Below are 27,981 nucleotides of genomic sequence, written 5' to 3'. Positions count from 1 at the left end.
CTAAAGCACACAAAAATGTAACACAAAACATGTTTACTTCTACAGTACAGAATACTGTGCTGTGAACACAGGACCACTGATCCCTTTCTGCAATGACTAGATTACAGGATCAAAAGTTCTGTCACTATTAAAAAGTAAGCAAGCAGACTTCGAAGGACTGTCAATTGCAAACAGCAACACGTACCTTCACAAAATTTCTGGGAAAACTCAGAGAGGAGAGAGAGATTTGCCCATTTGCCCTCTGATGAAGAAATGACCAGAACAGAAAGAATGGTTATGCATTTGTTGTTGTTGTTGTTGTTGTTGTTGTTGTTGTTGTTAACACACACAAAATGAACTAGCTAATTACAGAAAATTTTTGTTTGATAAGCAAAGATAGCACTAAAGACTCACAAATGACCATAAATCAGTAAATACTAGATGGCTTGAGGGGTTTTCCTCTCAGGTGTGGCAAAAGATGTACAGTACTTGCATACATCTAAACATTTCCTACAACCACATTTGCCTTTAACTTCCTTCTCTCTCCCCCACCCCACTGCTTAAAATGTTGCTATTTTAATCATTTTGCTGCCTTCCAATCTTAAAGTCAGCTTTAGACACACCAATTCTCTCGATCATTTTCTGTCCAATAAAAATCTGTCTATTTCTGAAGTACATTTTTACTGCAATACACCATCTAAGGAAGACCAAAACAAAATGTCACATGGATCAATGAACTTCAAAGAGGTTTGACATTTCAGGCTAATGCCATCCAAAAACCTTTCAAAACTTGTCTATCTCCAATAGTCATTAGCTTTCCATCATCTCTTTGCCTCATCAAGGAAATGTAAACCTTGTGATTAGTTGCAATAGAACTACCCTCTCTAGCGGCACAGTGAAACATTTATATCCCCCAGTTTCTCTGGGGGAAACTTGAGGTGCCTTAAATGGTTCTCCCACTTGCTATTTATTCTGCTCAGGGTCATTGCGAGCTTAGGCTGAGGCAGAGAGACCACCCCAAGGTCATCTGTGCTACATGCCTACATAGAGACCTGGGGCTCCCCAGTTCTAGCTCAACTCTAATCACTACACCATGCTTTTATTATTAGGAGTGTACAGTTCCTGGCCCCCTCTGCCCAGTGGTGTGTGAGCCAATGAGAAGCAAATAGGAACATATTTGCCTACACCATGATCTCTGCTTGGGCCTGCAGGAGAATACTATGGGTTGCAAAGGGAGACGGAGGAGGTAGAAGCCTTTACAAGACTTCCCCATTCTGGAGTTTAGGGACATTTTGCCCCACAGGATTCCCACCTGCCCACCCTCGGGTTAGAGCCTTCACCATGCAATTTGGGTAGCTGGTTGACAGGGCTGGAAATGATTTTTCTCTCCCAGCCTGACTGGCCCGTGACTGGGGTTCCCCCCCCCCCACTTTCCCTCAGTAAAAATTATGGATTTCTTTGTTAGGTGGAAGACTTTGTATAGGGGCAAAAATGGCATTGGGCTGGATCGACATAGTAAAAGGGGAGCCCTTAAGGAGCCTGAGGGGGAATTGGCCATGGAACCCCCAAGCTCGGGTTGGGGGTCTCTGCCTGGCTGAAATTACCCCGGTCGCCCAGTAAGACCTTGCCAGTTTGGCTTGCACCACAACAAGGTTCAGCAGGGGCTGATTCCCATGAAATGGGTTTGTCTCAGTCCAACTGTTATGTACTGAGCTGAATCCTAGAACAATAGAATCCAGAATGCAGCAGTCTGATTGGTCCGCAGGAGCCACCCAATCCAGCTCCAGGTGGTAGTGAATCAGCAACCTGATTGGTCTGCAGGAGCCCAATCAGGCTCCTGGATGAAGTGAATCAGCAACCTGATTGGCCTGCAGGAGCAACCAATCAGGCTTCTGGAGGAAGTGAATCTGCAACCTGATTGGCCTCAGGAGCAGCCGGAATTAGCCAATCATGCGGGGCCCTTTGTGTAATGTATATATATAGCAGACGTTTTGGGGAAAGTTTCATTCATTGCTACTACAAGCTGGATGAAGAGCATGAAATTCACACTCGACTCGGAGTGTATTTCACCAACCCAGTGGATTCTATTCCACCAGCATTGGGTAGTTGAATGATTAACAGATCCTGGCCCTACAGCCATGCCAACCCCTATCTTGCCAGCTAAAGATTTGGCCTAATTTCATTTGCTGCCCTTCACATCATGCACCTACCAGAGGAAGATAAAAACAGTATCCAGATATTTGGTACTCACTCTGAAGTAGCAAAGTATTGGAACTTTAAAGCAGAAAGACCATTTGAGCAGACATTTTGTTGGAGTCTATGCAACCACAAGTACTTCTGAGACAGGAGTCTGGAGACAGATTCCTATCTGACCAATAGGTAAGTAGTTGCAGTTCAAGGCGGGTGATGAATAAAGATTCAGGCCAATTATACAGCCTTGAGAGGCTAATTCACCCTTAATACTGGTAGATAACCCTTTTAAGCACTCAGAGTTTGGAACTCTCAACAGTTCATTTAATGTTTGCATTCTGTAATTTATATTACCACAGTTTATAGAGAACCATATCCCAAAGATTGAATGTCCACAGGAGGGAACACACACAAAGCCATTGATTTCAGAGGCCTTCTCCATTGCCCGCAATCTGAAAATCACGGAACTTTTTTTTTTTTTTTGCAGGATGGGATGACATTTTTATTATGCCATTAACAACATTCAGGAGGAATTTTAAAACATTCATGTTCACCCAGGCATTCAATGGCTGTAATATACTGTTCCTGGCAACCTTGAAATTATTAGCTGTACTAATGTGACTATTTTCAAATGTTCTTGTGTTTAAAATGTTTTATTTATATGTCTTGTTTATTTGTTGTTTGCTATATGATGACGACGAGTAGTAACCCCTTCTGAAGGGATGAGAGCTGCCAAATTACAGGCAAATAAGTAGAGGGATTTTGTGCAATGAGGCTTCCAAGTTTGCTTGTTTTTCATTTTTAAACCCACAAGGGATACCTTACCCTCTCTGGGACTATGTGTGCACTTTTCATTATTGTGACATACGACACAGAGGTGCACCCTAGGTAAGTTAACTACAAAAGTTCAGAAACCTAGCCACACTCAATGTTTGAGTGAAAAACATTGAGGTTTTTCAAAATTACCAGAGTTTTGGAAAGTAAAAAGTTTAACAGGACAGAAGCAAGACCTGGATATCCAGCATTGAAAGAAGGTCCCAAGCATTTCACTAGGAGTGAACAGATCAGACCATTTCCTGCCTACAGTGGTACCTCGGTTTATGAACACAATTGGTTCCGGAAGTCTGTTCATAAACTGAAGCGTTCATAAACTGAAGCGAACTTTCCCATTGAAAGTAATGGAAAGTGGATTAATCCGTTCCAGACGGTCCGCAGAGTAACCGTTCATAAACTGAAGCGAACTTTCCCATTGAAAGTAATGGAAAGTGGATTAATCCGTTCCAGACGGGTCCGCGGAGTACTTAAACTGAAGCGTTCATAAACTGAAACATGGGTGTAATTGGTTCCGGACGTCTGTTCATAAACTGAAGCGTTCATAAACTGAAGCGAACTTTCCCATTGAAAGTAATGGAAAGTGAATTAATCCGTTCCGGATGGGTCTGCGGTGTTCATAAACTGAAAATTCATAAACCGAGGTGTTCATAAACCGAGGTTCCACTGTATATCAATTCTGCATGTTCATCTGTAAGTTTCATTTACAATTGTTCCTGTTTCTAAATTAAGTCTGAGGGGTTTTTTTTTTAACAGAAACATTATTTAAGCCATTTTAAATAGAATTTTATAATAAAACACGTATTTTCTCTCATTGTAATCATTTAAAAAACATTTTGACCTAAAATATATATTGTGCATTTTCCTACATTTTTGACCCAAGAATAGTATAACAAAAATTGAAGAAGTGTGAAATCTGAAGGATAATGGTGTTCTGGTTCACAAATTAGTTCAGGAGGTCAGTATGCACCAATGTTGACAGATAACAAATTTCTCACACTTAGATATTATTAGGTAGGTTACTCTCATTGCCTACATTAATATGTTATTTTAGAGGAGAGATTTCAAAACAAGAAGCACTGCTGCAATGATTTCTTTAATAGTTGAATATCCCACAAAAATCATATCCATTATGATTCTAATTCATACATACTCTTCCAACCAGTTAACGTTTGTGCTGACGCTTAACACACACTTTCAGCAATCCACTTAATGTTATTAGAGGAGCAAATGCCATTAGAAGTGTGAATTATTAAAGCTTAGTGCAACTACTAAGAAAGGATGACCCACTTACCAGAGCATGCATGTTCTACACTTCCACACAGCGTCTAGGTAGACTTTAGCAGTAAATAAACACTGAGAACAGAATGGAAATAGCAAAGGCTAAAAGTTGAGGGCAAAGTTCCAGCATCAGCGTTTGGAAAGATTAGTGTCAATGCCTTTAGAATGCAACAGCCACATTCAAATATCTTAACGGAAACAATAAGATACTGCAGAAAAGATGATCACAGAAGGAACAAGATTACAGATGTGCAACACAATAGTAGCAATACACATATGCAAAAAAGGAGAAGTGAAGGTATGCGATCACAGCTTCCTCTGCCACAGTGGTTTTGTCTTTTCAGCAACAGGAACTGCTACAGCAGAAACAGTCAAAACCAACTGTGCACAGTTCTTGCTTTACAAATGCACAAAACTTCTTTTTAGATTACGGTCCAATTGCTCCCACTTAGCGACTTCCTTGTATACCGTATTTATTACAGCCACTGAAAACAAGAGAATCCCCGGACTAGGAAATTTAAATTCATATATTTAAATTCAGCTCCATCTGGTACGCAGGCCGAGACCCTACCTGCCCTTGGACTGTCTCACCAGAGTGGTGCATGCTCTAGTTATCTCTCGTTTGGACTACTGCAATGCGCTCTATGTGGGGCTACCTTTGAAGATGACCCGGAAACTACAACTAATCCAGAATGCGGCAGCTAGACTGGTGACTGGGAGCAGCCGCTGAGACCACATAACACCGGTCTTGAAAGACCTGCATTGGCTCCCAGTATGTTTCCGAGCACAATTCAAAGTGTTGGTGCTGACCTTTAAAGCCCTAAACGGCCTTGGTCCAGTATACCTGAAGGAGCGTCTCCACCTCCATTGTTCTGCCTGGACACTGAGGTCCAGTGCTGAGGGCCTTCTGGCATTCCCTTGCTGCGAGAAGCCAAGTTACAGGGAACCAGGCAGAGGGCCTTCTTGGTAGTGGCACCCGTCCTGTGGAACGCCCTCCCACCAGATGTCAAAGAGAAAAACAACTACCAGACTTTTAGAGGACATCTGAAGGCAGCCCTGTTAAGGGAAGCTTTTAATGTTTAATAAATTATTGTATTTTAATATTTCTGTTGGAAGCCGCCCAGAGTGGCTGGGGAGGCCCGGCCATATGGGCGGGGTATAAATTATTATTATTACTGGTATTATATACCGATAGGAAGGGAAAACACTTTAAATTCATAATTTTGATGCTTCCTTCTGTAGTCAGAACCATGATATGGGCAATATAAATAGAACAATCGAAAGAGATATGGAGGTCAGGAGGAAGAATGCTTTAATTCACAATGGTTGCAGTGTGTTGAGAGCTGAAAGCAGCAATATACTGGGAAAGACAGACAAAAGCCAGAAGTTTAAATAAATAAATAATAAGCTGGAGTGAAAAACAAAAATGAAAGTCCTAAAAAGACTGCATAATTATAGTAGTCGCTAAAGGACCAAGAAAGTATTAAATGTGAAAGTCTTGAGACTGCGGTGAAAGGCCAACAAGGAGATGGTAAGAGGAACCTCCTTGGACATGAAGTTGCAAAGTTTGGGTGTGGCCATGGAGAAGGCCCTGTCCCTTGTACCAACTAAATATCTGACTTGAAACTGACAAGAGACTTTGCAGATATCTGTTTAGGTATTCATTTAATTGCATGTAAACGTACGAGGGGGGTCAGTGAAAAGCTGCCAGACCCCATCTCCTTTATCCCATTTACAGCTCTCCATGAGTTTAGGCGAGAAGGAAGTGATGAAGGTCTACTCTGGGAAGTTCCTTTTGATAAATTCCCCCTATTTTCCCTGCCTTAATCTGGGCACTGGTTATAAACCTCTAATTAGCACAGTGCAGAAAGAAGGGGAAGGTAATGTGCTTCCATGCACTCTGCTCCCCCTCCTCACTTGAAAACTGGAACATGAGTCTATATAGCTGGCAGAATGGACCATCTGGAAGTGCCTCGAGTCTCCCCTATTTCCCTTCTGACACAGCATCCCTAGAAGCATTGCTAGCTGCACACTAACACAAAAATGCTGGAAAGATTTGTGGCAGAAGAGGTGGAGGGGCAGGAGAGGCTGTTTACTTCAATTCCATAATTATATTCAAAACAAAACAGCACCAGACACAGTAACTTAACCACACAACAGAACACGCCGCTGTGTTTCCCCTATTCATTGTATTCCTTATGCTCTCTCTATATCCAGGGATCTAATGTAGCATTGAAAAGTCCATACAGTATATTTTTGCATTGCCTTAAGCTCCAGCACTGGAAACAGAATTTATTCAGCAGACTTTGTATTTTAGGAGATGAAATGTGAGAAGATAGCACTTTTATTTCTTTTAAACTTTCCTGTGGCAAAGGCACAAACATGATGGGAACAAGTCCCTCATTTGTCATCTTCGCTGCAATTCCATGTGTATGTTATGTGCAGGCTGCTTGACAGCTTCTGCAGTTGCGAAAGCAAACTGCCATATGGCTAGTCAACTACAGAGGGCACCTTGGGATTTAGTTTGGTTAAGGGCCAACTGTTAGCTTCCCTTTGTATTTTTCCCCCAACTGAAATTCTATTCCCAAAATATATTCCTTGCAAATACAGACAGGCATAAATAGCAAAACATTGCGGTTATACTAACTGCATTTGCTCTCTTTCACAAGAAATCACACCCTGCAGTGCTGGACTGGTACAATACAATTGCCACCTCTATAGCTATTTATTCAGCTGTGAAGACAAATTTCAAAGTAAAAAAGCCCCAGGGTCTCCTGTGTAGAATTCAATGCAGAGCACTATTAAGAGTTGTACTGTGAAGAATCTTTGGGTCCCCTGTAAATCTATTCCTACTGAGCAAACCTGTAATAAAGTGGGAGACAGTCTTTAGCCTGGCTGTTTCTTTTAAAGAAGATCTTTCAGATCTTGTGCTTTGTGGCAGAATTTTATTTTATTTCTCACCCTTTCTCACCCAAGGTTTCCCCCCACCCCCCAAGCAAGTTCACTCCAAGTTTTCTTTTTCCTTTTAAATGGCACTGCTTGTTTGGAATTAGCAATAGCAGTTTTCTTATATGGGGAGAGAATCTGCAAGTGCACTGAACCTTTTCTCATACATGAACCCCATGGCCTCTAGAACATGTGCGTATAGCACATATGTAGGAGCAAGGATGTAAGAGATTTTATCTACAGTCAGCAGTTTCTTAAATCTGCAAAGAGGCAATTTCTATCCCTAAATGAAGGCTAGAATAAAGCAGAGAAGGTTAATATAGTAGCGACACAAACTCAAAAGCTTGTCTGATAATATCGTTCCCTAATGCAAATTCTATCAATACAGGTGACTCCCCAGTTACATGGGGGTTAAATTCCAGGCCCCGGTGTGCATAAGCAAAATTTTTGTAAGTGGGAGTAGCCTCTAAACGCCTGGTTTTACCTGCTCTTCAGCTATGTCCCCTGCTCTCTCTCCAATGCAGACCGAATTATCCAGAGTTGAAGCTCCGGGGCCAACTGCAGGCTGGAGGACATATAGGAAAGCGGCTGCGCTACCCGCAAGTCAGCTGTTATGTGGGGAGGTTGAGCAAGAGGGAGCTGAGCAGCCTAAACCAACTCCTGCTGAACCTCTGTTCTCTTCAGCACTGAATAAATTCAGTGACTTTACATACGCTTTTCATTTGGCCAGCTACTGCAGAGTTAACTCACTTGCTACTTGCATTTCACCTATAAATAAAAATAGACCACAGGTTGCTGGTACCACTGACATTTGTATTCTCAATGAACATTGTTCCTGACACATAGCAAGCCTATTAATAAACTGCTGACTGTGTATTTCTGATTTAGAAAGCCTTTGAAATCCAGACATGTAATGTTGTTGAAGGACTTTTTGAATAGTAGCTCTATATAAGCAGTAAAATACCCTGTACAAAAATGAGTGACTGATAAATCAGTCTTAAGAGAGGGATTGGCTAACTAAAAGCAAACTAAGTATTACTTGTAATGCATCTGTACCAACATGCGCCCACTTCAAATATCAATCACAATTTTATGGGGAAAGAATGGTTAGCCCTCATGTACCTATAGCTCTAAGCAACTTAAAAAATTTATTTTTAAGAAAGCAGAAGGTTGGCCTCTGAACATCCTGTCAATAGTACCAACACACCATTTTCAGAATACATGTCAGTCCCAAAAGCTTCCCCAAGCCAAGGCTTCCTCCCTCAACACATTTTTGATTGTTTATATGACACTCTTCATTTAAAATCAACCCAGGGCAGATTAAATCAGCAAGATATGCAGCATCTGCTAAAGAATAGTATGTGCTTTAAGAACCGTCCGTCACAACCCCATAAAATGGAATCACTGAAGAAGAAAGCAGAGATAAATTAGCACACATGTATATATCTGTATCCATATACTGTATTAACTTTTCTTTGCTTGTCTTCTAAATTATTGCACCCGAGTTTCTTTCCAAAAAGCACCAAACAAATTACCATAAATCACTAGTCCAGGAATTCAGTACATCCTGCTGCACTCAGCAGCAAAAGTAATTATTATAGATCTACCTGTACTTGAACATCTTACACTGTCAAAGGTACATTCGCTCACCCTACTGCTGCAAATGTGAGTGGCAAAGCCATAACTGTAACTAACTCTCTCTCATGTAATTCAGTTAAAAAGGCATGCAGTATTTCTTTTGATCTATATATGGAAAGTGGCTGGGGGTGTTTTTCCCCCCTGTTGAAAATAATGTCATATGCTTTCCTTGCTGATCTCAATCCAAGAAAATGGACAAGGAGCTTGAAGTGCAAATTACTAAAGTGGAAATTTCTAAACAAGCAGAAAAGATCTCAAGTGCAACTCACTGGTACACAGGATGGGGGAAGGGAGACAAAGTATCTGCAGTAGCATCTGGCTAGACTAATTTCCTTGGGGAGGCAAATAGAAGTCAGTGTTCAGAAGGATGGCAGTACCAAAATGAGACCACTCCTAAAATAAGGTTATCTGCAGTGTGAAAAACCTGTGTTTTTATAATCAAGTAATTATAAACCAAGTGTCAGAAAACATGGACAATGTATTTACTGCATATACTATGAGGATCTCATCCTGACACCCAGGAGTGGCTGGACTGGATAACAACTTGAGCCTCTGACTTGTTTGTTACATCCCCCAGCACGTGGCACCACAAAGAAGGCAAAGACTTGTACTGTCTCAGTTAGTGCTGGTGTTTGCTTGGTTAAAGATAAAAAACGAGTATAAATAGGTTAATTATCTGGATGGCAAGATCCAGGTTTGGGACAAGTGCTCTTTTGTGAGAGAAACCAAGCAGAGATTTAAAAATCACAAACATGCAGCAAAGTCAAATGCAAAAATATAGGCTGTTTGACCTTTAAAATAGCACCTTCTAAGTTGCTTCCAAAGTTCCCCTCTTCCCGTAACATAGAAAGAGACCATACACTGGTAGGTTAAAATTGGTTTACTTACAAACCAAGGTCAGATTTATGTGCTTCTCCATACAGCAGTTAAGAACGAATAGTCAGTAAAACACAGGTTCCAAAAGTGATAAATGTTTCAAAATTATTTGTATAGAAAAACAAGGATAGCTTGCTTGAGCCATGGGGTCTTAGTTTGGAGTGAGCATCTTAAGACCTCCTTATTGGTAGAGTTCACATGGTGGAATGAGAAGAACAAAGGCTTGATAACCACCCTTCTCAAGGTGAGGTGGAGTGACCTGGCAGCTTACTCTATGGTCTTAACCCATTCTTGCATTAATTAGCTGTAAGCATGTTGGTTATATGAGGCTGCTAATCCAACAGTTAGAGAATTTCACTAAAGAAATTTCTATCTTAAATATTGACTTATTATTTTGATAAGTAATCTAAGTCTGCAAACATATGCACATTTATTTCAGAGTAAGTCCCATTCTTCAATGAAACATGCATAGGGTTACACTGTAAATCCATGAAGCATAATAAAAGTCTGAAGATCTTCAGAACAACTGTCATTACAGAGCCAGCTCAATGTCCAACGAACACCAGGGTTGACAATTCCACAGCAAGGGATGCAGCTTCAAAACAGCAACCACAACAGCAACTGCCTAGAAAAACAGGCACTGCTTTTTCTCTCTAAATTCCAAGAGATGAATAAAGTCACCTTTACAGTTCATTATTCTGGTGTTTTACAGGCAGCAGCTCACCTCATTCCCTGCACCCAACTACTGCAGGCAATGTGAGAGAATGTTCTTCCCCGACACACTCTTGGGGCAGATTTCTACACATCCTCCTCTGATTCTCCAAGGAGTCAGGGAGAGAGGAAGCTATGTACTGTATCTATTCTTGACATTTCAGGGCTCACTAGTACTGTAAAAGGTAATTAAGATCCAAGCTTCTTCGGTCCTGATTATCTACAGTGAAATTCAGATATGCACAATGTAAGCTGACTATAACGTGCATTACCCTTTAGACAGGAGAACACTGCAGGGTACTTATATGGACTTCCTTCTCCACCCCTGAAGCCAGAGCAGCTCTCATCAAAAATAAAATAAAGGAACCAAATACACTGAACTTTTCACATAAATTATACACCATCACTGACCTACCATCAAAGAGGATGAAAGCTTGCAATATACCTGAAAATAAAATCCAATAAAAATGGTCCCAACGGAGAAACAATATTGAAAGTAAAAAGATTAGCTTCTCCTTGCACCTTACAAAGGACTGATGATTATGAGAAACAATGTGTGCTAGGAGCAAAATAAATTGGTTTTATGCTCTAGATTCAACCAAATGCCACAATGAAAGTTGGAAAGGCAGAATAAATTCAAGGTAGGAAAAAGATCAGGCCACCCCAGTGTCGTTGTCGTCGTCCCCCCGGCCACCATCTTTCTATTTGCATCAGACACACCACTTTTGTGCCTTACATTGGGCCAGAAGCATGAATCATAGAGCTGGAAGGCACCGCGAGGATCATTCTAGCCCAACCTGAATGATGGAAAGCAGTTGTGTGCTTTAGGTTCACAAGCTCTCTCTCCACTGCAAGGAATTACATCTAAGTAGTTGTTCATGGCTCCCATTTCCATATACCACAGATTCACTTGCAACATCTGAGAAATGCCTCAAGGAGAATCAAGAATCTGCATCCAGAAGATTTTCTAGAGAAACAACAATGACAGCACAGTGGATTATACAAATATTAGCCAGAGTGTGACCAAAGGGTAACTGTAGTCTACCATAGAATCCTTGTGAAAGCATGTCAGATCACTCTTCTGCAGTACAGGAGCAAGTGGAGCAATACATTTTGCTCCCCTGTTCTCTTATATCATTCCCACCCACCTACCCTGGGCCAAGTCCGATTGATTTCAGAGGGAAATGGATACCTCAGACTTAGTATGATGCTTTAGCAATTTCACAAATTTATAGCCAGCAAAATAATGCAGGCACCTTCTAGATGAAATCCAATACAAAAGTTACAAAAATCACTGCTCTGGTTATTGCTATTCATTGTTGTTTTGTCCTGTGTCATTACAGTTAATAACCCTGCTTCAGACAGATGCAGTTAGACAGGTCTTTCATAAGTAAAATGAAAGCTATTTATTAATTGATTTCCTGTAAAATTTAAGCAAAGGAAACATTTTAAATGAATAAATGCCCTAGAGCAAAATGCAGCCAAGAAAGAAATATATTTTAAAAACAAATGTTTGGCACAGGGATTTTTTTTATCTTACACCCCCCCCCCCGGGATATTATCACGAAGAACCAAATTGAATATTACGTTTCCAATGTGGCACTATAATTGGATCATTTTATAAAATAAAGGTATGGACAGAATGAAAAGGAATCTATAGACAGGACTTTTTTTTATAATGCAGCATAACATAATTAGTTAAAGCAATCTGTTCAGAACTGGCAGCTATTACTCCCTCTAATAACCAAAACAGGTGACTGAGTGCCAATAGGAACCGAGCCAAAAATACATGGCCATTGTGAAACAAGAGGAAGATATCAGCATGATCAGGGAAACCATGTATGCAAACGTACTAACAAAAAATGTTTTAACATCTAAGGAGAAAGTCCATCCAAAAACATTCCAGTGAGGCTTGAACATCCTCAGCAGCCACAGATTGTCAACAAACATCAGTTGGAAAAGAAAACTGGAAATCCGGGTCTGAGCTCTTTGTCGTTTAGTCGTGTCCAACTCTTTGTGCCCCCATGGACCAGAGCATGCCAGGCACTCCTGTCTTCCACTGCCTCCCGCAGTTTGGTCAGACTCATGTTCGTAGCTTTACAGTTTATATAACAAGGGCTGGGAAACCTTTTCATCCCGGGAGCTGCATTGTTTCTTGGTTGACCAGATGATGATGCAGGTCAGTGGTAGACAGGAGACCAGGGCCCTGCGGGATTTGTCATCTTTCCACAGGGCCTGCAAGACAGAGCTGTTCCGCCTGGCCTTTGGGTTGGACTTTGTCTGACCCCTGTGTTTTCCTCCCTCATGGCTTGGATTTATGGACTACTTAAAATCAGGCTGCATTTTAAATTTTAATACTGTATTTTAATCAATTGATTTTTATGTTTTATTGTAATTTTATTGGTGTGAGCCGCCCTGAGCCCGGTTTTGACTGGGGAGGGCGGGGTATAAATAAAATTATTATTATTATTATCATCATCATCATCATCATCATCATCATCCCGGGAGCTGCATTGTTTCTTGGTTGACCAGATGAGGCTGCAGGTCAGTGGTAGACATGGACGAAACAAAAATGGGCACAACTACTCCCCCCCAACATAAAAATCACTTGTTTCCCCTTGTTTCCACTCTTCTATGCTTCTTCTCTCCAATGACAACCCAGGAAAAGAGCAATCATTAGTTTCAAAGGTGACATGGGAAGAGCATTGCTGCCAAAGGCAATGATACCAACCCAATGGATCAGGGTTGGCGGGCCACTTGGAAAGGCTGAACAGGACAGATCAGCCCCATAAAGTGAAGGCTTCCCACACCTGACTTTTAGTAACTTAGAAGAGAGCATGGCCAACAATGGCTGTGCTCTACATTCACTGTCAAGAGGCAGTAATCGAAGGTGGACAGAGTGCCATTGTGCTCATGTCCTGCTTGCAGGCTTCCCACAAAGTAGAGATAGAGGCACACTGAAGCAAGAAAGGTATCTCATTTAAGCCTCCAAAAACAAACCCCTCAAAATTAGTCACAGGGGACACAGAATCTAACTAGAGAAGTAGTTTTCCTAACTAAATCCTACGCCATTTAGCTTAACTGCACCTCCCCACCAACCTTTGTTTCTGCCATGTAAGAGAATATTCCTGGAAAGAACGTGATAGATAGATATATTAGTCATATACAGAACACAGCAAGTTTCGTACTGCAGTCCTGTATCTGGAAGTGAACTACCCTGAATTCAATGGACTTCTGAGTAGAGGACTGCACTGTATCTGCTGATTGGCACGCTGTCAGTTTCAGATCTACGTGCTGATTTTAAATGAGCTAAAAAGGCACATCTACTTGCTAATGAAATGAGTGTTCGTGAGAAAGTCTATTTATAGCTGTAACATTTTGTATGCAACATTTCACCACACTGACAAGGATCCCTGAAGAACATCCTGAAAAATACCATCATGTTCACAATTTGTTTCAGAATTCACTCTTCAAGTGTTTCATTAAGACTGAATTTCCTATGGTAGGCTAATCATGTTGGGTGGGCTTTTACTCTTTTTTAAAAAACAAAAAAAAACCTTTTGGCAAATTCTTAGACTGAAAAAAATGTGCCTGTGCAAAAGTGAAAATTTGATGTGCAACATGCTCAGATTCAAGATCTTTCAGCTTATTGTCTCATATTTCTGGAGCTCTACCTCCTAGTGGTTCCCTTGTCTGCCATACGAAATACGCTACTTAACTCTCCTTTTCCATTCAAGTGATTACCTCCTTTGTGTTATCTAATATCTTAGGTCATGTCAACACATGCAACAATATGGTGAGGTGAAGTTTTGAGGTGATGGATTAAATTGCATCCCTTCCAAGTGCAGGTGACAGTTTATACTCTTTAATTCTCCCGTACAAAGAAGAAATTCCATACAAATAGTCAACTATCGCAATAAACAGAGAGCTAGTATACAACCACTTACCGTACTACAAATTAAAGTTCATACAAGCATCAAAATACACAAAGTTCAAACATGCACCCCATATAAAATCAACCTTCCTGCCTTTTATATGGCACAAAAATACCTATTGGCAATGCTAATATTCTACATCAGGAATGCAAAACCTGTAACGCTGCAGAAGTTGATGGACTCCCATGTCCTAACAGCTCCAGTCAGCATGACCAATAGTCAGGGATTACAAGAGTGGTAGCATCCTGAAGTCCACAGGATCCACATTTGAAGGAATGCATAACTCAGCTTCACTCTGGTGGTGCAATCTACACTGCCAACTCAGAACTCTTCTGTCTCATTCCACTGAATGCGTCAATCATAGCATGTCAACCTTGAGCCCATGGCAAGAGTATTATTTAATTTTCTGCCCTGGGCTGCATTAAGCTACTAAGAGACAACACTAACAAGAGCCACAAATTGAATGGGGAATGAAAGGCCAAAAATACATATTGTGTGTGTTTGTGTGTGTTTTAAAATCATAGGCAACAGAAAATGAAGGTAAAGGTAAAGGGACCCCTGACCATTAGGTCCAGTCGTGACCAACTCTGGGGTTGCGCGCTCATCTCGCATTATTGGCCGAGGGAGCCGGCGTATAGCTTCCAGGTCATGTGGCCAGCATGACAAAGCCGCTTCTGGCAAACCAGAGCAGCACATGGAAACACCGTTTACCTTCCCGCTGTAGCGGTTCCTATTTATCTACTTGCATTTTGACGTGCTTTCGAACTGCTAGGTTGGCAGGAGCTGGGACCAAGCAACGGGAGCTCACCCCGTCACAGGGATTTGAACCGCCGACCTTCTGATCAGCAAGCCCTAGGCTCAGTGGTTTAACCACAGCGCCACCTGGGTGAAAATGAAGACTACCCCCTAATAGCCCAGTTTGTAGAGCATGAGACTCTTAATCTCAGAGTGCTGAAGAAGCAAACTCTGGAACCTCTATAGCAATTTACGCTGGAGAGGAAACTGTTTTGATTTCTTTGCACTGGTCCCTGTGGGGGAAAGGCTGGCATGCATCATTAAGCATGGGTGGTAAAGACTCTTTGGGATTGGCGGGCAGGTAGGGGGCTTAAGAGATCCTTGCCAAGTCGTCAGTTTCCCATCCTTATCATACACACACTGTAAATAAAGGATTTCTCTCCTAGGGGAGGGGTGGGAATATTCCTTCCAAGGCACTACAAGAGATTAATTTGTTCAGCACCCACAACTCAGAAGATTGGTTCACAGTAAGTATTAGACCTCGGTGTACATTATCCCACTTTCTCCTCCCAGGAAGCAAGCCAATAACCCTTAAGTAGGCCGACTTCCCCTTGTGATACTGAAGGTGGTATTATATTTACATCCAGCTCTTCTTCTAAATGGAGCACAGAGCAGAACAGACGTGTGTCTCTGAATACCAGTTGCTGGGGAGCACAAGTGGGGAGAACACTGTTCCCCTCAGGGCAATAGAAGTCCCGCCTGCAGAACATCTAGTTAGTCACCGAGTCTAGAGTGCAAAACTGGGTGGGCCTTTGCTCTGTACCAGTAAGGCTCTTTTAGCATTATTAAGATACTGAACTGGGCAACAGGAAGGGGGGGGGAATCCCAAAACACACCTGAGAGATTTGCCCTTCTGCATATGCTAAGATTCCAATTCTCTCCTTAAGTAAGTCATTTTCTATTACATTCACACACACACACAGTAATGTTTAAGTAGGCAATGGTCTGAGTGCACACACAATTAGGGATGTTAAAAAGCTCGTGTAAGCTACTTTTTCTGTGAGGAGATCAAATTAGATAGGCATATAACAATGGTATTCAAAATACATCCACCATGCTTTCTGGATGGAGATAATTTAGTGCCAAGGGTAATAACAAAAATAGACATCTCTGCATTCCTCCCCTTTTTGTAGAACAATACCAACAAGAAGAAAGTGAAGGATAATACTCAAAAGCAAGTCTGCCAGCGAAAGATTCTCTGCCACAGGAATGGTACACCTCAGTGGACATAGAAGAACCTGTCACCCTGAGATACAAATTTCTTATCTCCCAGGCTATACAACTTCAAATGCAGACTTATAATGAAGGAAGCGTGCAGGTGGGGGTCTTCAGATGATGATGTAAGGTTGTAAATGCAACTTCCAGAAAAAGTGCCACACGTTTTATTTCTGACCAATGCATTTTTTCCTTATTTGTTGCCCCATTCACTTTCAATGCCTAGATCAAATTATTGAATTCTGGGGAGAAAAATCAGGTGTTTAACCAAGCTGTGTTCTTCAGCTATTTTGCCACACATAGTTCAAGATCAAGAATTGAGTGCCTGGAGAGCTCTTCTCCCTGCCTCACCCATTTCCATGACTAAAAAGGTAAAGGGTAAAGGTCCAGTAGCGGACGACTCTGGGGTTGCGGCGCTCATCTCGCTCTATAGGCCGAGGGAGCCAGCGTTTGTCCGCAGACAGCTTCCGGGTCATGTGGCCAGCATGACAAAGCTGCTTCTGGCGAACCAGAGCAGCGCACGGAAACGCCGTTTACCTTCCCGCCGGAGCAATCCCTATTTATCTACTTGCACTTTGATGTGCTTTCGAACTGCTAGGTGGGCAGGAGCTGGGACCGAGCAACAGGAGCTCACCCCATTGCAGGGATTCGAACCGCCGACCTTCTGATCAGCAAGCCCTAGACTCTGTGGTTTAAACCACAGCGCCACCTGGGTCCCTATTTCCATGACTAGTAACAGCCAAACCTATTTGATTTGTATAGCTGTAGGACTAGAAGCTTATTATTGAAGGTCTACTGAAGCCAAGGGAAAAACACAAATGTATACAAAGTTGTTGCCTAAGATTCTCTCTCACTTTTTCCTATTTTAGAGTCTAGAGACCTCGGAAGCTTGCTCTTGAAGTTCAACTCCCATTGTTTTGACAGTGCCCTAAAGAGCTTCCAAGACACAGTGCTTTGCAATGATTTTATGCTTTCAGCTATCAAGTTTTCTCCAAGGGAAAAAAAAAGTATGTGCACAGATGGAGCTAGTATAATTGATTTTTGTAACCACATGGGCATTAAGAGTAAGCAAAAGTAGTAATAAATTATGCTCAAGAGAACAGCAAGAGTGGATTCCAGAAGAAAGATTATGCAACTAGTGCCATTTGTTTAGAATTGTACCCTTTATCAGGGCATAATTATGTCAAGCAAGGTGTACAAAGGATTTCCCCCTCCAAAGACAACTATCCCATAGGCTGCAAAAAGAACATTGATCTCTCATAATCCTTCTAATGAGCTTCAGCTTTTCCATCATACAAACCTACCATTAAGTGCCTTCCCATTGCTATTATGCTTCCTGGACAAACTAAATTAAATTCACAGAAACATAGAAAAACCGCCTATTTTTTACAACTGTTTCATCTTTAATCTTGTGTTAAGAGTGGAATTTCTAAAATCTAAAGAGAAGTGTTAAATGTATATGTACGATTAAAGAAACCAACTCTGCAGCATAGATAATATGATGTAGCAAAGTAAAGGTTGTTGTCTTATGCACACTTGCCTAGAAGCATGCTCCATTTCAATCCACAGAGCTAACTTCCAAGTTAATGTGCTAAGAATTAGAGCATGAGTAATAATGCTTTCAGACAGCAGCCCTCCAATTGCTACTTGAAGCATTCCAACTGACCATGAGAATCATGTTGACATCAAGAGTTAATGGATTAAGTCTATACTTCAGAAACATATAGATTATTATACATATTTTTAGGGGAGTTGCTGAGCTTTATGCTGTTCTGGTTTATTTTATCTTGCTTTTAGAGAATTTGAATGGATGGGTAGTATACAAATTTAGTGACAACAACAGCAAATGGTCTAAAAAGGAAATATCACAGATTTTAGTGTTACTTGTACATGTTACTATGCACATAAGGTTAACAGTACACTTAATTTCCAAGGCATTGTGACCAATTAATCAGGTCCTAGACCAGGATTTCCAGTGTTAAATTTTATTACTTTTTTTATATGAAACACAGGGTTGAAATCCACTCCAGGGTGTAGTTTCATTGCAAAAAATTATCACGATCCTTCTAATCTATTGTCACCTGCATAGTAATAAACAACGTCCCCATATTTCAGCCACTTACTACTTATAGTTTTCTTTCTGTAAAGAACCACATGGGACAAAAGACATTACAAGGCAACCAAATTAATCTTACAAATGGAGGGGGATAAGGTGGCGTTTTTTAAAAATCCATGTAAGTTAGCATATTGGAGTAAAAATGCTCCATGTGATTTTTCCAACAAAAGCCAACCCAAAGAAACAGATTTGTCTTCTAACACACCACCCATTGGTTTATTTCAGGACATTTTACCCACCCAGAACACATCCAAATTTGACTCATGCTTTTTCAAACAAAAAGTGATCCAGGGAAGCAGGTTAATGGCATGATCTCAGAATGTCTACTCAGAAGTAAGTCCTATTGAGTTGGAAGGTCTTACTCATAAAGCGCATATGTATCACTGCCACAATATTTCTTCATGACCTGGCAGTTTATAAATACTGTACTAGTATTTATAAATAAAATAAGATACAATGAAAGTCAGCTTGGGGGTGAAAATTACCTAAATACGGCTGTCATTTTTTTCCTTTATGAAGGTTAAGAATATTGTTGGCATTTAAGTAGATATAATCCAGATTGGGAGGGAGGAGAGGCAGATGTCTCTCAGAGGTACTGAAAGTAGAACTCCTCCTGGTTTGTGCACATTTTCCATTTAGCTAAGGAATATTTAACTTATGGCATACAAATATCTCCTTTTAAAAGAAAAAATCTCGTCTTCAAAATATTTATATATGATGTTTCTAAAAGGGGATTGATTGCTCAAGAGGATGGAACAAGTAGCTTTGCCTCAGTCTCAAAATACTGACACTACAAATTACTGTACTTTGCGCATCATGCTGTTAATGTAGCTGCAGACTTATAGAGTAAGTCTATATGCACTCAATATCTCACACCCATCTCACAGTAAGCATGAATGAAATAAGTTACCTGCACAGAAGCAGCATTGGTTCTCTGCATGTGTCCTGCCTGAGCCATCATTTCTTCATTTAAATTTAGACACCTTATTCGGAGCTTATTTGCTGACAAAGGCTCTGACATCATATAGGATGGGAAAATCCAAATACTGTAACTACTGCAAATATTCCCAACTCTAATTTACACTATCTCTCTACTGCCAGACGTTATACACCCAAGCTAACTGCACTCCAGTAAACACACATGCAGATTACTTCCATGTCAAGACCACTTTCCAGTGTTCAAGCCTGCTGTTTAAGAAAGTGAGCCAACTGCACATTCTTATGTGTACAGGTGTTAACACCTTTCACCTTCCTACATAACCAAGTGTAAAACATTTTCTCCAGAATTAAAGAACACCTGAACCAAAATTCCTCCACTCCCCACCCCTAAAAAAAGGAAAACTTTGCAAAGAAAATGTTGCCAAGTTAACTTGGTGAAGATACCACAGAGCTACAGAAAAAAGGAAAACAATGCTCAAAGTTTCTCTTTTACAGGGCAAATGTGTGTGTTTTTCCAGAAAAAGCTGAACATCTAGCAAGCTACCCAATTATGTCAAGGTGAATTGCTCCTAAGTTAACACCTGGCCCTTGGGCCAAGGGTGTACACTTTTTGATACACTGAGAAATTGTGGCTGGAGCAACAGCCACCAATGCACTCCTCTCCTCAAAAAAGAAAAATATCGACTCTCGTGGTCCTTGCCAAACCTTGCCACATTTCGCACACTCTGGCACCTAGTTTGCCTACTTTGTATGGTTACATAAAACAAAACTACAACTACCTGTATACCCTGGAGTATAGATATCAATCCATGGCCAACTTAGGCCAAAGTTTCCTGTGTTCCATCTAGTACTGTCATGGAAGTCCGCAGTCAGATACCCCGGCCTATGCATGCATGAAGATGAGCAGGAGCAATAACTGAATTCTTTGTCCTTTCCTCCATCACATTTAAAGTGAAACAAATCCGGATTCAGACACGAAGCACATGCCCTTTTAACCCTTTCCTGACCCTGAGTCGGGGGAAAGTTGCCAAAACAAAGCCCTCTGCCTCCCAAACCGAAGGGGGAACCTCCAGCATCCACGCAAGTACTGGGGAACCAAAGGTCGCCCCCCTCCCCTCCCGGGACTCACCGCGGGGCTGCCGCTGCCCTCCCTTGCTCTGGCCTTGCCCTTGGTGGGCGACTCCTGCAGCAGCTGCTCCAAGCAAGCGGTGCCCGGTAGGGAGGAGCTCTTCTGGTGGGACAGGTGAGTCCCATGCCGGGGCTGCTGCGGCGGCTCCTCCTCCTTCTCGGCTTGCGGGGGGCCATCCCCGCCGCGCCCCCTGTCGGCTCGGGCGGGGGCAGCCGGCGACGGGCAGAGCGAAGACGATGCCGAGGAGGCGGCGCGCGCGTCGTCGGGGCGCCGGCCCTGAGGCGACGGCGGCTGCCCCCTGCCCTGGTGGTGGTGGTGGTGAAGGATGTGCTCCCGCAGGCGGCGCAGCGCCGAGCCGGCTTCGCTGCTCACGGCCTCCAGGGGCTCCGCCGAGGAGCAGCAGAGGTTGGGCTGGGACGACGAGAAGACGCGGTCCAGCACGTGCTTCCTGCGCCTGAAGCCGCTCCACTTGACGGCGCCGCCGCTCAGCAAATCCCCCTTGGCTGCCGCCGGCGGTGGAAGCTGCAGCTGCTGCTGCTCGGCTCGAGCTCGAGGAAGCGACGGCGAGGTCTCCGCACTGCGGCGCTCGGCGGCTCCCGCTTTGCCGCTGCTGCCCTTGCTCTTGCCGCCCAGCTGCAGGTTTCTCCACAGCCGGGCCTGGAAGGAGGAGGACGAGGACGACGACGCCGGTTCGGGGTCGCTGGTGGGCTTGTCCGTTGCTGCTGCCTCAGGCTCCATAGCCGCCGCCTCCTCCTCCTCCTCCCCTTCTCTTGGCCGCCTCCTCCCGCTTCTCCACAAACGCCACCACCGCCGGCGTCTACTGCTGCGGAGGCAACAGCAGCAGAGCCCGGTGGAGCCTGGAGGCTTCAATCCAGGCCGGCCGAAAGAAGAGGCTGTGTGCTGGCCGTCTCAGCCCCGCGATAGGTGGCTAGATCAGCCCGGCTGCTGCTCAGTCTGGGTGCACCACCCGCAGGGTGGCAGCCGCGAGTGGGCGCGAAAGAGGAGGAGGAGGAGGAAGCAGCAGCAGCCGTCGTCGCGTAAGGCGTCGCGCAAGCGAGCAAGGAACGCGCCTCCACCGAACTTTGTGTCTCGCGCGCCGGACTTTTCTCGCCCTCCTCGCAACTGCTAAGACAAGTCACACGGACCGCGCAGGCTCGTGCCGGATGCCTGACTGACTGGGGGAGGGGGAGGGGGAATTAGATTAATGAGAGGCACGTGTGCGCTCGCTGGAGGCAGCTGGCCAAAAGCGGGGTGGAGGCGGGGAGGATGATGATCGCGGCCATGGGTCAGCATGAAAGATGGGCGGTCTGCAGAGCTCAGCCTTCGCTTCACGGAGGTGCAAGAAGAAGAGGAGGAACGCTCCAGGGCGGGATCAAGAGGTGCTGGGTGCAGATAAGGGGAACAAGAGACGCTGGTTTGTACTGGCCGGTAGAGGAAGGATGCATATGGAATGAGATAACCGGGAGACAAGGCAGACACGCCCAACTCGTCGTCGTGCTAGCCCACAAGCCAAGTTAGAGGGGCGGGTGTGAAAAGCGGAAGAGGCATTTCCTTTTTATCCTGTGTCTTTGTCACTTTCATTGGCTCCTAGAAGCTCCACTGGAGGCATTGGAGAGGGTACCTTGCAAAAGGGTAGTAGATCTCTGGCTGATCTGTGTGGGTTTTGCTAGGTTTTTTTTTTTTAGTAGATCCCACCAGCCTGAACCCCGCACAATACCAGTACACAGGTCTGGCCCAACATTCTTTTACTGCTGGAGGTGAAGGACAATATTCTGTCCCTCTCACTCACTCACTCACACACAGAGCCAACCAGGTTGCCTGATGAACCTTAGGGTACATTCACATTAGCAGCTTAAAACACAGCAAGGTCATTTTCCCCCTTCCCCGCATTTCATGCCACATTTGCACAGTGCAGTTCACCTGAGGGATGTGATGTCTTCATTTGACCCACATGACCTTTTTGGTTGCCCCACCCCTGCAACCCCCCAAATCCTATTTATTTGTGATGCCGTGATCTACACATGGGCACTCATCTTCACGTGTGCAATGGCAGTCTCAAATGTTCACATTACCGCTTACTCCACATCCTCATTTCTACGTATTTGAATTGGTTTGAAGGGAAAACACACCAAGCAACAGTATTTGTCAATAAACTACAGGACTGGTATGGATTGTGGCTAAAGTGTAAATGTGGCTTCAAAAACTAGCAGTAGGAGCACACTGGATGCAGAGTAAGCGGTAATGTGAACATACCCTTCTGAGGGCAGTAAGCTAGATGAAAGGGCCAGGGCACACTATGTTTTATGTCGTGAACTGCCTTGAGATCTTTGGATGAAGGACAACATATAAATTTAATATGGAAAAATAATAATATGTTGCAAACGCAGCTGCTCTGGCCACCAAGATTTTGTTGCCATTCATTTGCCACTCCACCTAGTTCCTGCACTCTTTGCCCACTCAAACAGCTGCTCCTATGCAACAGCAACAGCATGTATCACATGAGTAGAGCAACATGTGCACACACATGATGCATGCTGGAGCACATGGCCTGAGCAGGCTTACCAATCTGCCTGCTTACTTGGTTGGGAGTGTTCCCCAATGGCACTGACTGTAATGCATTGGAAGAAGGTGATTAGACAACACAGACAGGCTGCAAAGGATAGCAAGATGCAAGAACCGGCACTGCTGGGGCACCAGGTTGGGAGGATGGGAACAGCTCAGGAGGAATGGCCAGGGGAATCAACACCCCTCTGTCTCTGTGGTCTGGCGCATGCATTTCACTCTGCCTAATGATAGGGCCAGTCCTCAGAAACATTGCTCTGCAAGTGGTGTTTTGACAACCCAAAGCAGGTTCACTGGAACCAGGACATTTTCAACAACCTTTGCTGAAGCAACTAAGCAAAAGCTGCCCTCTGGATCCCATATTGGATCCTGTGCAATATTGGATAGCAGGAGAGGAGACAAATGTATTGCACAGTTTATTTCAGTACTCTGACCAAGAGAAAAGTTGGGCATCCTAGACAGAGCATTGGACTATTACTGCAGAAATCAGAGATCAAATCATGCAGATTCTTATATGTATTTTTAAAAGCCCAATTCAATGGGGAAACGGGATGGAATTCTGATGATAATAGCCTCACCCCCACTTAGGTTTTTTTATATAAAAAAAAGATATGGTTTCTAATCACAATATTGAAATAGCATGCAGTCGGTCCCTCATCACTGTTTCAACCCGAGAGCTCTAGTTTCCTACGAAGAAGCTGCTTGCAATGGAAAATGAAGGGAGCTCTTCTGCTGGTTCAGCAGCTGCGGTTCCAGCCATCTGTCAATGCAGCCAGTGGTGTTTTGAGAATGGAGTGGAGAGAGAGACAAAGAAGAGGCAAGTTCATGTTTCAGGCCAGTCCCTCTGTCACATCCAAAGCCTACTTTCTCTTGTCCGATGATGCAAATGGGTTATATGATTCCCAAACGACTTATCAAATGTTACATCATGTTATTCTGCCCTCAGTGCCCCCCCCCCCCGCTGCAATCACATTTAGGAACAATGAGTCATAATGAAAAGACTATACTTTTTTCACATCAACTTGTAGATACCAGATTCTACTGAGATTATATTTGCCTTTTCATTTAGGGGTTGGGAAGAAATGGATGCTCAGCATTTTAATTTAGACCAAAAGAGCATGTTCTATTTATAGTAGCACAAATGTCATATTCTCTTTCATTGCACAGAAATGTGCCCAGTCTTGGATCTCCAACCTGTTCTGCATGACTGCCTTGAGCCACTGCAATGCCTTCTCTTTCCAGCCATCTCCAGCTGTGTGTTTGTTTGTTTGTTTGTTTGTTTTTACAGGGGCCTCAGGCCACCTGAGAGGTTTTATTCAGTCACAAAAAATACTAGGATTTTGCAAATGGATTCTACAGCATGGAAGGAAAGGCTCAGAAATTTCAGGCAAGTGACTTATTGTAAAACTAATTTGACTGAAATCCCCAGAACTGTGGATTTTTTCTGCTACGCGTGCTGCTTCTCCGGGAGCTTTTGACTCACATTCTCCGCCTCCAGCGGTATGCTCATATGATATGCTCTTCCCAACTGAAAGCTGCGAGTCTCTGAAAGCATTCCCTATTGATAGGAACTAAGAGGACAGCTACCTGCACCTCAGAGAGAGAGAGCCCACCCGCCGTTAGAGTGAAACACCAACTCAATTAGTGGGGATAGAGAAGCAGGGATGGTGTATCTACAGAGGTTATCCCCCCTGATTTGATTCAGGATAGGTGGTTTAGCAAAGCATAGTTTATTACCCATTTTGAATGCGGTGCTCACTTTCCAACTGACTTTTTGTGATGTTCCATTTTGAATAGCAAAATGGAAGCAGAACTATAATACAAATTAGGTAGCCAAAAGGCAGAAATCAATATTAGCTTTGCAAGTAGCTATAGGATCAGAACATGCTAGTTTGTGTGACAGCAGGGAATGGGAAGAAGAAAAGTGCTTTACTGACCCAAATGCCCCCCCCAAAAAAATACAAGAGAAATGTGTTTCCCTACTTTTATGATGAGCTAGCATGCCCAAAGAGGGACCCAGGTGGCACTGTGGGTTAAGCCACTGAGCCTAGGGCTTGCTGATCAGAAGGTCGGCGGTTCGAATCCCTGTGACGGGGTGAGCTCCCGTTGCTCGGTCCCAGCTCCTGCCAACCTAGCAGTTCGAAAGCATGTCAAAATGCAAGTAGATAAATAGGAACCGCTACAGCGGGAAGGTAAACGGCGTTTCCGTGCGCTGCTCTGGTTTGCCAGAAGCGGCTTTGTCATGCTGGCCACATGACCTGGAAGCTATCAGCCGGCTCCCTCGGCCAATAATGCGAGATGAGCGCGCAACCACAGAGTCAGTCACGACTGGACCTAATGGTCAGGGGTCCCTTTACCCTTTACCTTTACCTAGCATGCCCAAAGACAGGACTGGTGGCATAATGAGGCAAGCTGAGACACTTGTCTCAGGTGGCAAGAGTGGGAAATTGCCCCTCTTGAGGCAAGCTTGCTTGTTGTTTCACCTGCTGTGGCAGCCTTGATGCCACCATAACGCTTCAGTGTCCACCTCACACTGAGGAAGGGCCAAGAGGGGTCCCGCCTCAGAGTGAGGCATTCTGAGGAGGTATCCAGGCAAGGGTCTGGGCTGCTGCTGTTTTGCTAAGGTGGGGTTGCCATATTTCTAGAAGTGAAATTCAGGATGGAAAAGTTGTCGAGCCTTTTCTTTTTTAATGAAAATCAAGGTTGTTGAGCAATCAACTTCAAAATCCCGGACATTTTGTCGATTTTCCAGAAGCCTCCCCCCTCCCATGCTATTTTCGCCGGTTAAATCCTGGACATATGGCAACCCTAGCTAAGGCAAGCTAGAAATTCTTTTAAAACAGGGCTAAGTTTTTATCTTCATTAGAGCACAACCATACTTTAAAGCATACAAAAGTTAAGATAGTAAAACAGATTAAAATGGATAAATGGACAGTTCTCCCAGTGGGGGGATTTATAAACTGGAGTTCCCCGAGCAAGCTTAGCAGTCATGAAATAAAAGGAGAGGTACTCTTGTGGACCAGAAATTGGTTAAGTGTCCGGATTCCAGAAGCAGGGAATAGGAATATATGGACTGTTCTCTGACTGGAGAGATGTAGGAAGTGGAATCCCCCAAGGATTGGTTTTAGGGCCAGTGCTTTTGAAACTTGTCCATAAACTTTCAGTAGTTAGGGATGAGCAGTGAGTTGGCCATGTTTGCTGACAATACTAAATTGTTCAGGGTGTCCTGGCTCCCACCCCAAAACACCCAAGCAAAGTCTCTTACTTGTAAGTGAGCAAGAGATATTTACTTAGGCTTAGCAGAAGTAGACGTGAGCCTCAAGAGCCATGGTTCAGGAGTTCAAGAGCAAGGCAAGAAGTTCAGAACTGGACAAAAGCAGCAAATGTGTCCTAACAACTTCCACAATGCACCCATCACACTGACTTGTTACAGCAGGATTTCAGTGCAATTGAAGTCCTTGGTGTGATACAATTAATGGAGTGCCACTTTGGCTAGGAGCTGCTGACTATGCTAATTTCCTTCCAAATCCCCCCAAGCTGCAATATAGTACCTGTTTCCTGATTGCATAAATTAATTAAGTGGTAGACAAGAGTTCTAATATGTTAAAGTTGCCTCCTGCAATGCTAGTTCTTGGTGTAGTTGGTAAATGAATCATTGGTCATACTGTTCATCATTTAAAATACAACCATATAATTTTAAGCATTCAGATAACAGATTGTCTAGGGAATCTTTACATAATTTTCATATATCTAATTCAGATAACATTTCACACTTCTTACATATAATGATTTTCAGGTAACAGAAACTCTATAGAGATTCAAGCTAGAACTATAAATTGAAGTATATTGGAAAAACCAATCCTGATGCAGTTAAAAGAGTTTTTGAAAAGACTTTCACTCTTGATTTTAAGTTGGAGAAACGAGTGATGAAAGAATTGCATGATGTTCTTATTCAAGAGTCAGCAGAACTCTTTTTTAAGAACAAAAGAAGAAAACAGAGCTTTAAAAAAAGCTTTAGGTATTTTCACACATTGGACTTATATTGCTTTTGAGTCTCTCACAGGCAATTTATGTTAACACCCAGAATAGTTGTTAACATACCAAGAACAGTAGAGCTACTTCGAACCTCATGTGACAATATCCTTTGTCTTCTGGTTAGGTTGACAGAAATGAGTTAATGAAGGAGACAGCAATTGTGCCACCTGCTGATTGTTGGTGTTCATTTTCTATGCAGGATAATTAGAGCAACTTCATATGATACCTTTGCAGAGTGCTTGGTACCACTAACCTGCTCCCACATCACTGGCTCTGCCTTGGGCTAGAATGGATGTATGCTTCACACCACATAAAAGAAAGATAAATGTAGAAACATTTTCTACAGTTCCCAGCACTGAATGTTTAGAATGACTTGTAATAGGCCACAAAGGGTTCAACCGTAGACTTTATCCCCATTCCTAGTAGTAGCCAGCAGAAGATGAGCTGCAAATAATTTGACTTTTAATCTGTCACTTCGTAAGCAATCTCTGCAAAAGAAGAGTCATTCTAAAGCAGACCAAAACAAACAAACAAATCCCATCTAGTTTAGCATTCTGATTCTCAGTGGCTAACCAGATGCCTGTAAGAAGCCCGGAAGCAGGACATAAGCACAATCATCATGAAACAATTGTTAGAGCACCTCTAAACAGATTTGATTTCTGCAGTCATTGTTCTCCATCCTGTTCCAGATATGTGGGTTACTTCAGCATGCAGACTTTCCCAACCTCTGTCAGGGCTCAGTAGGCTGAGTTTACAAATGTTCCTTCTTCCAGTTCAGAACAAAGGAAGCTTTGCTCTTCATG

General features: G+C 43.1%; 1 protein-coding gene across 2 annotated transcripts in view; it reads right to left on the bottom strand.

Moving 5' to 3' along the window:
• Positions 1-20,768, bottom strand: part of MCTP1 (multiple C2 and transmembrane domain containing 1) — a 174,594-nt gene extending 153,826 nt beyond the window's left edge. The window contains exon 1 of one of the 2 annotated variants that reach the window (XM_060280199.1): positions 20,582-20,768. Coding sequence is in view for 1 of the 2 variants with exons in the window: in XM_060280195.1 (XP_060136178.1) it covers positions 4,295-4,306 (12 nt within the window). In the remaining variant the exon portion in view is untranslated. Of the gene's footprint in view, positions 1-4,294; positions 4,490-20,581 lie in introns of those variants that run through there. The other variant, XM_060280195.1, reaches the window with a different exon arrangement.
• Between the last annotated feature and the right edge of the window lie 7,213 nt (positions 20,769-27,981).

The sequence above is a fragment of the Zootoca vivipara genome, chromosome 11 (assembly GCF_963506605.1).
Source record: "Zootoca vivipara chromosome 11, rZooViv1.1, whole genome shotgun sequence".
Taxonomy (NCBI): Eukaryota; Metazoa; Chordata; class Lepidosauria; order Squamata; family Lacertidae; genus Zootoca; species Zootoca vivipara.
This window is presented reverse-complemented; position numbering and strand designations above follow the sequence as displayed.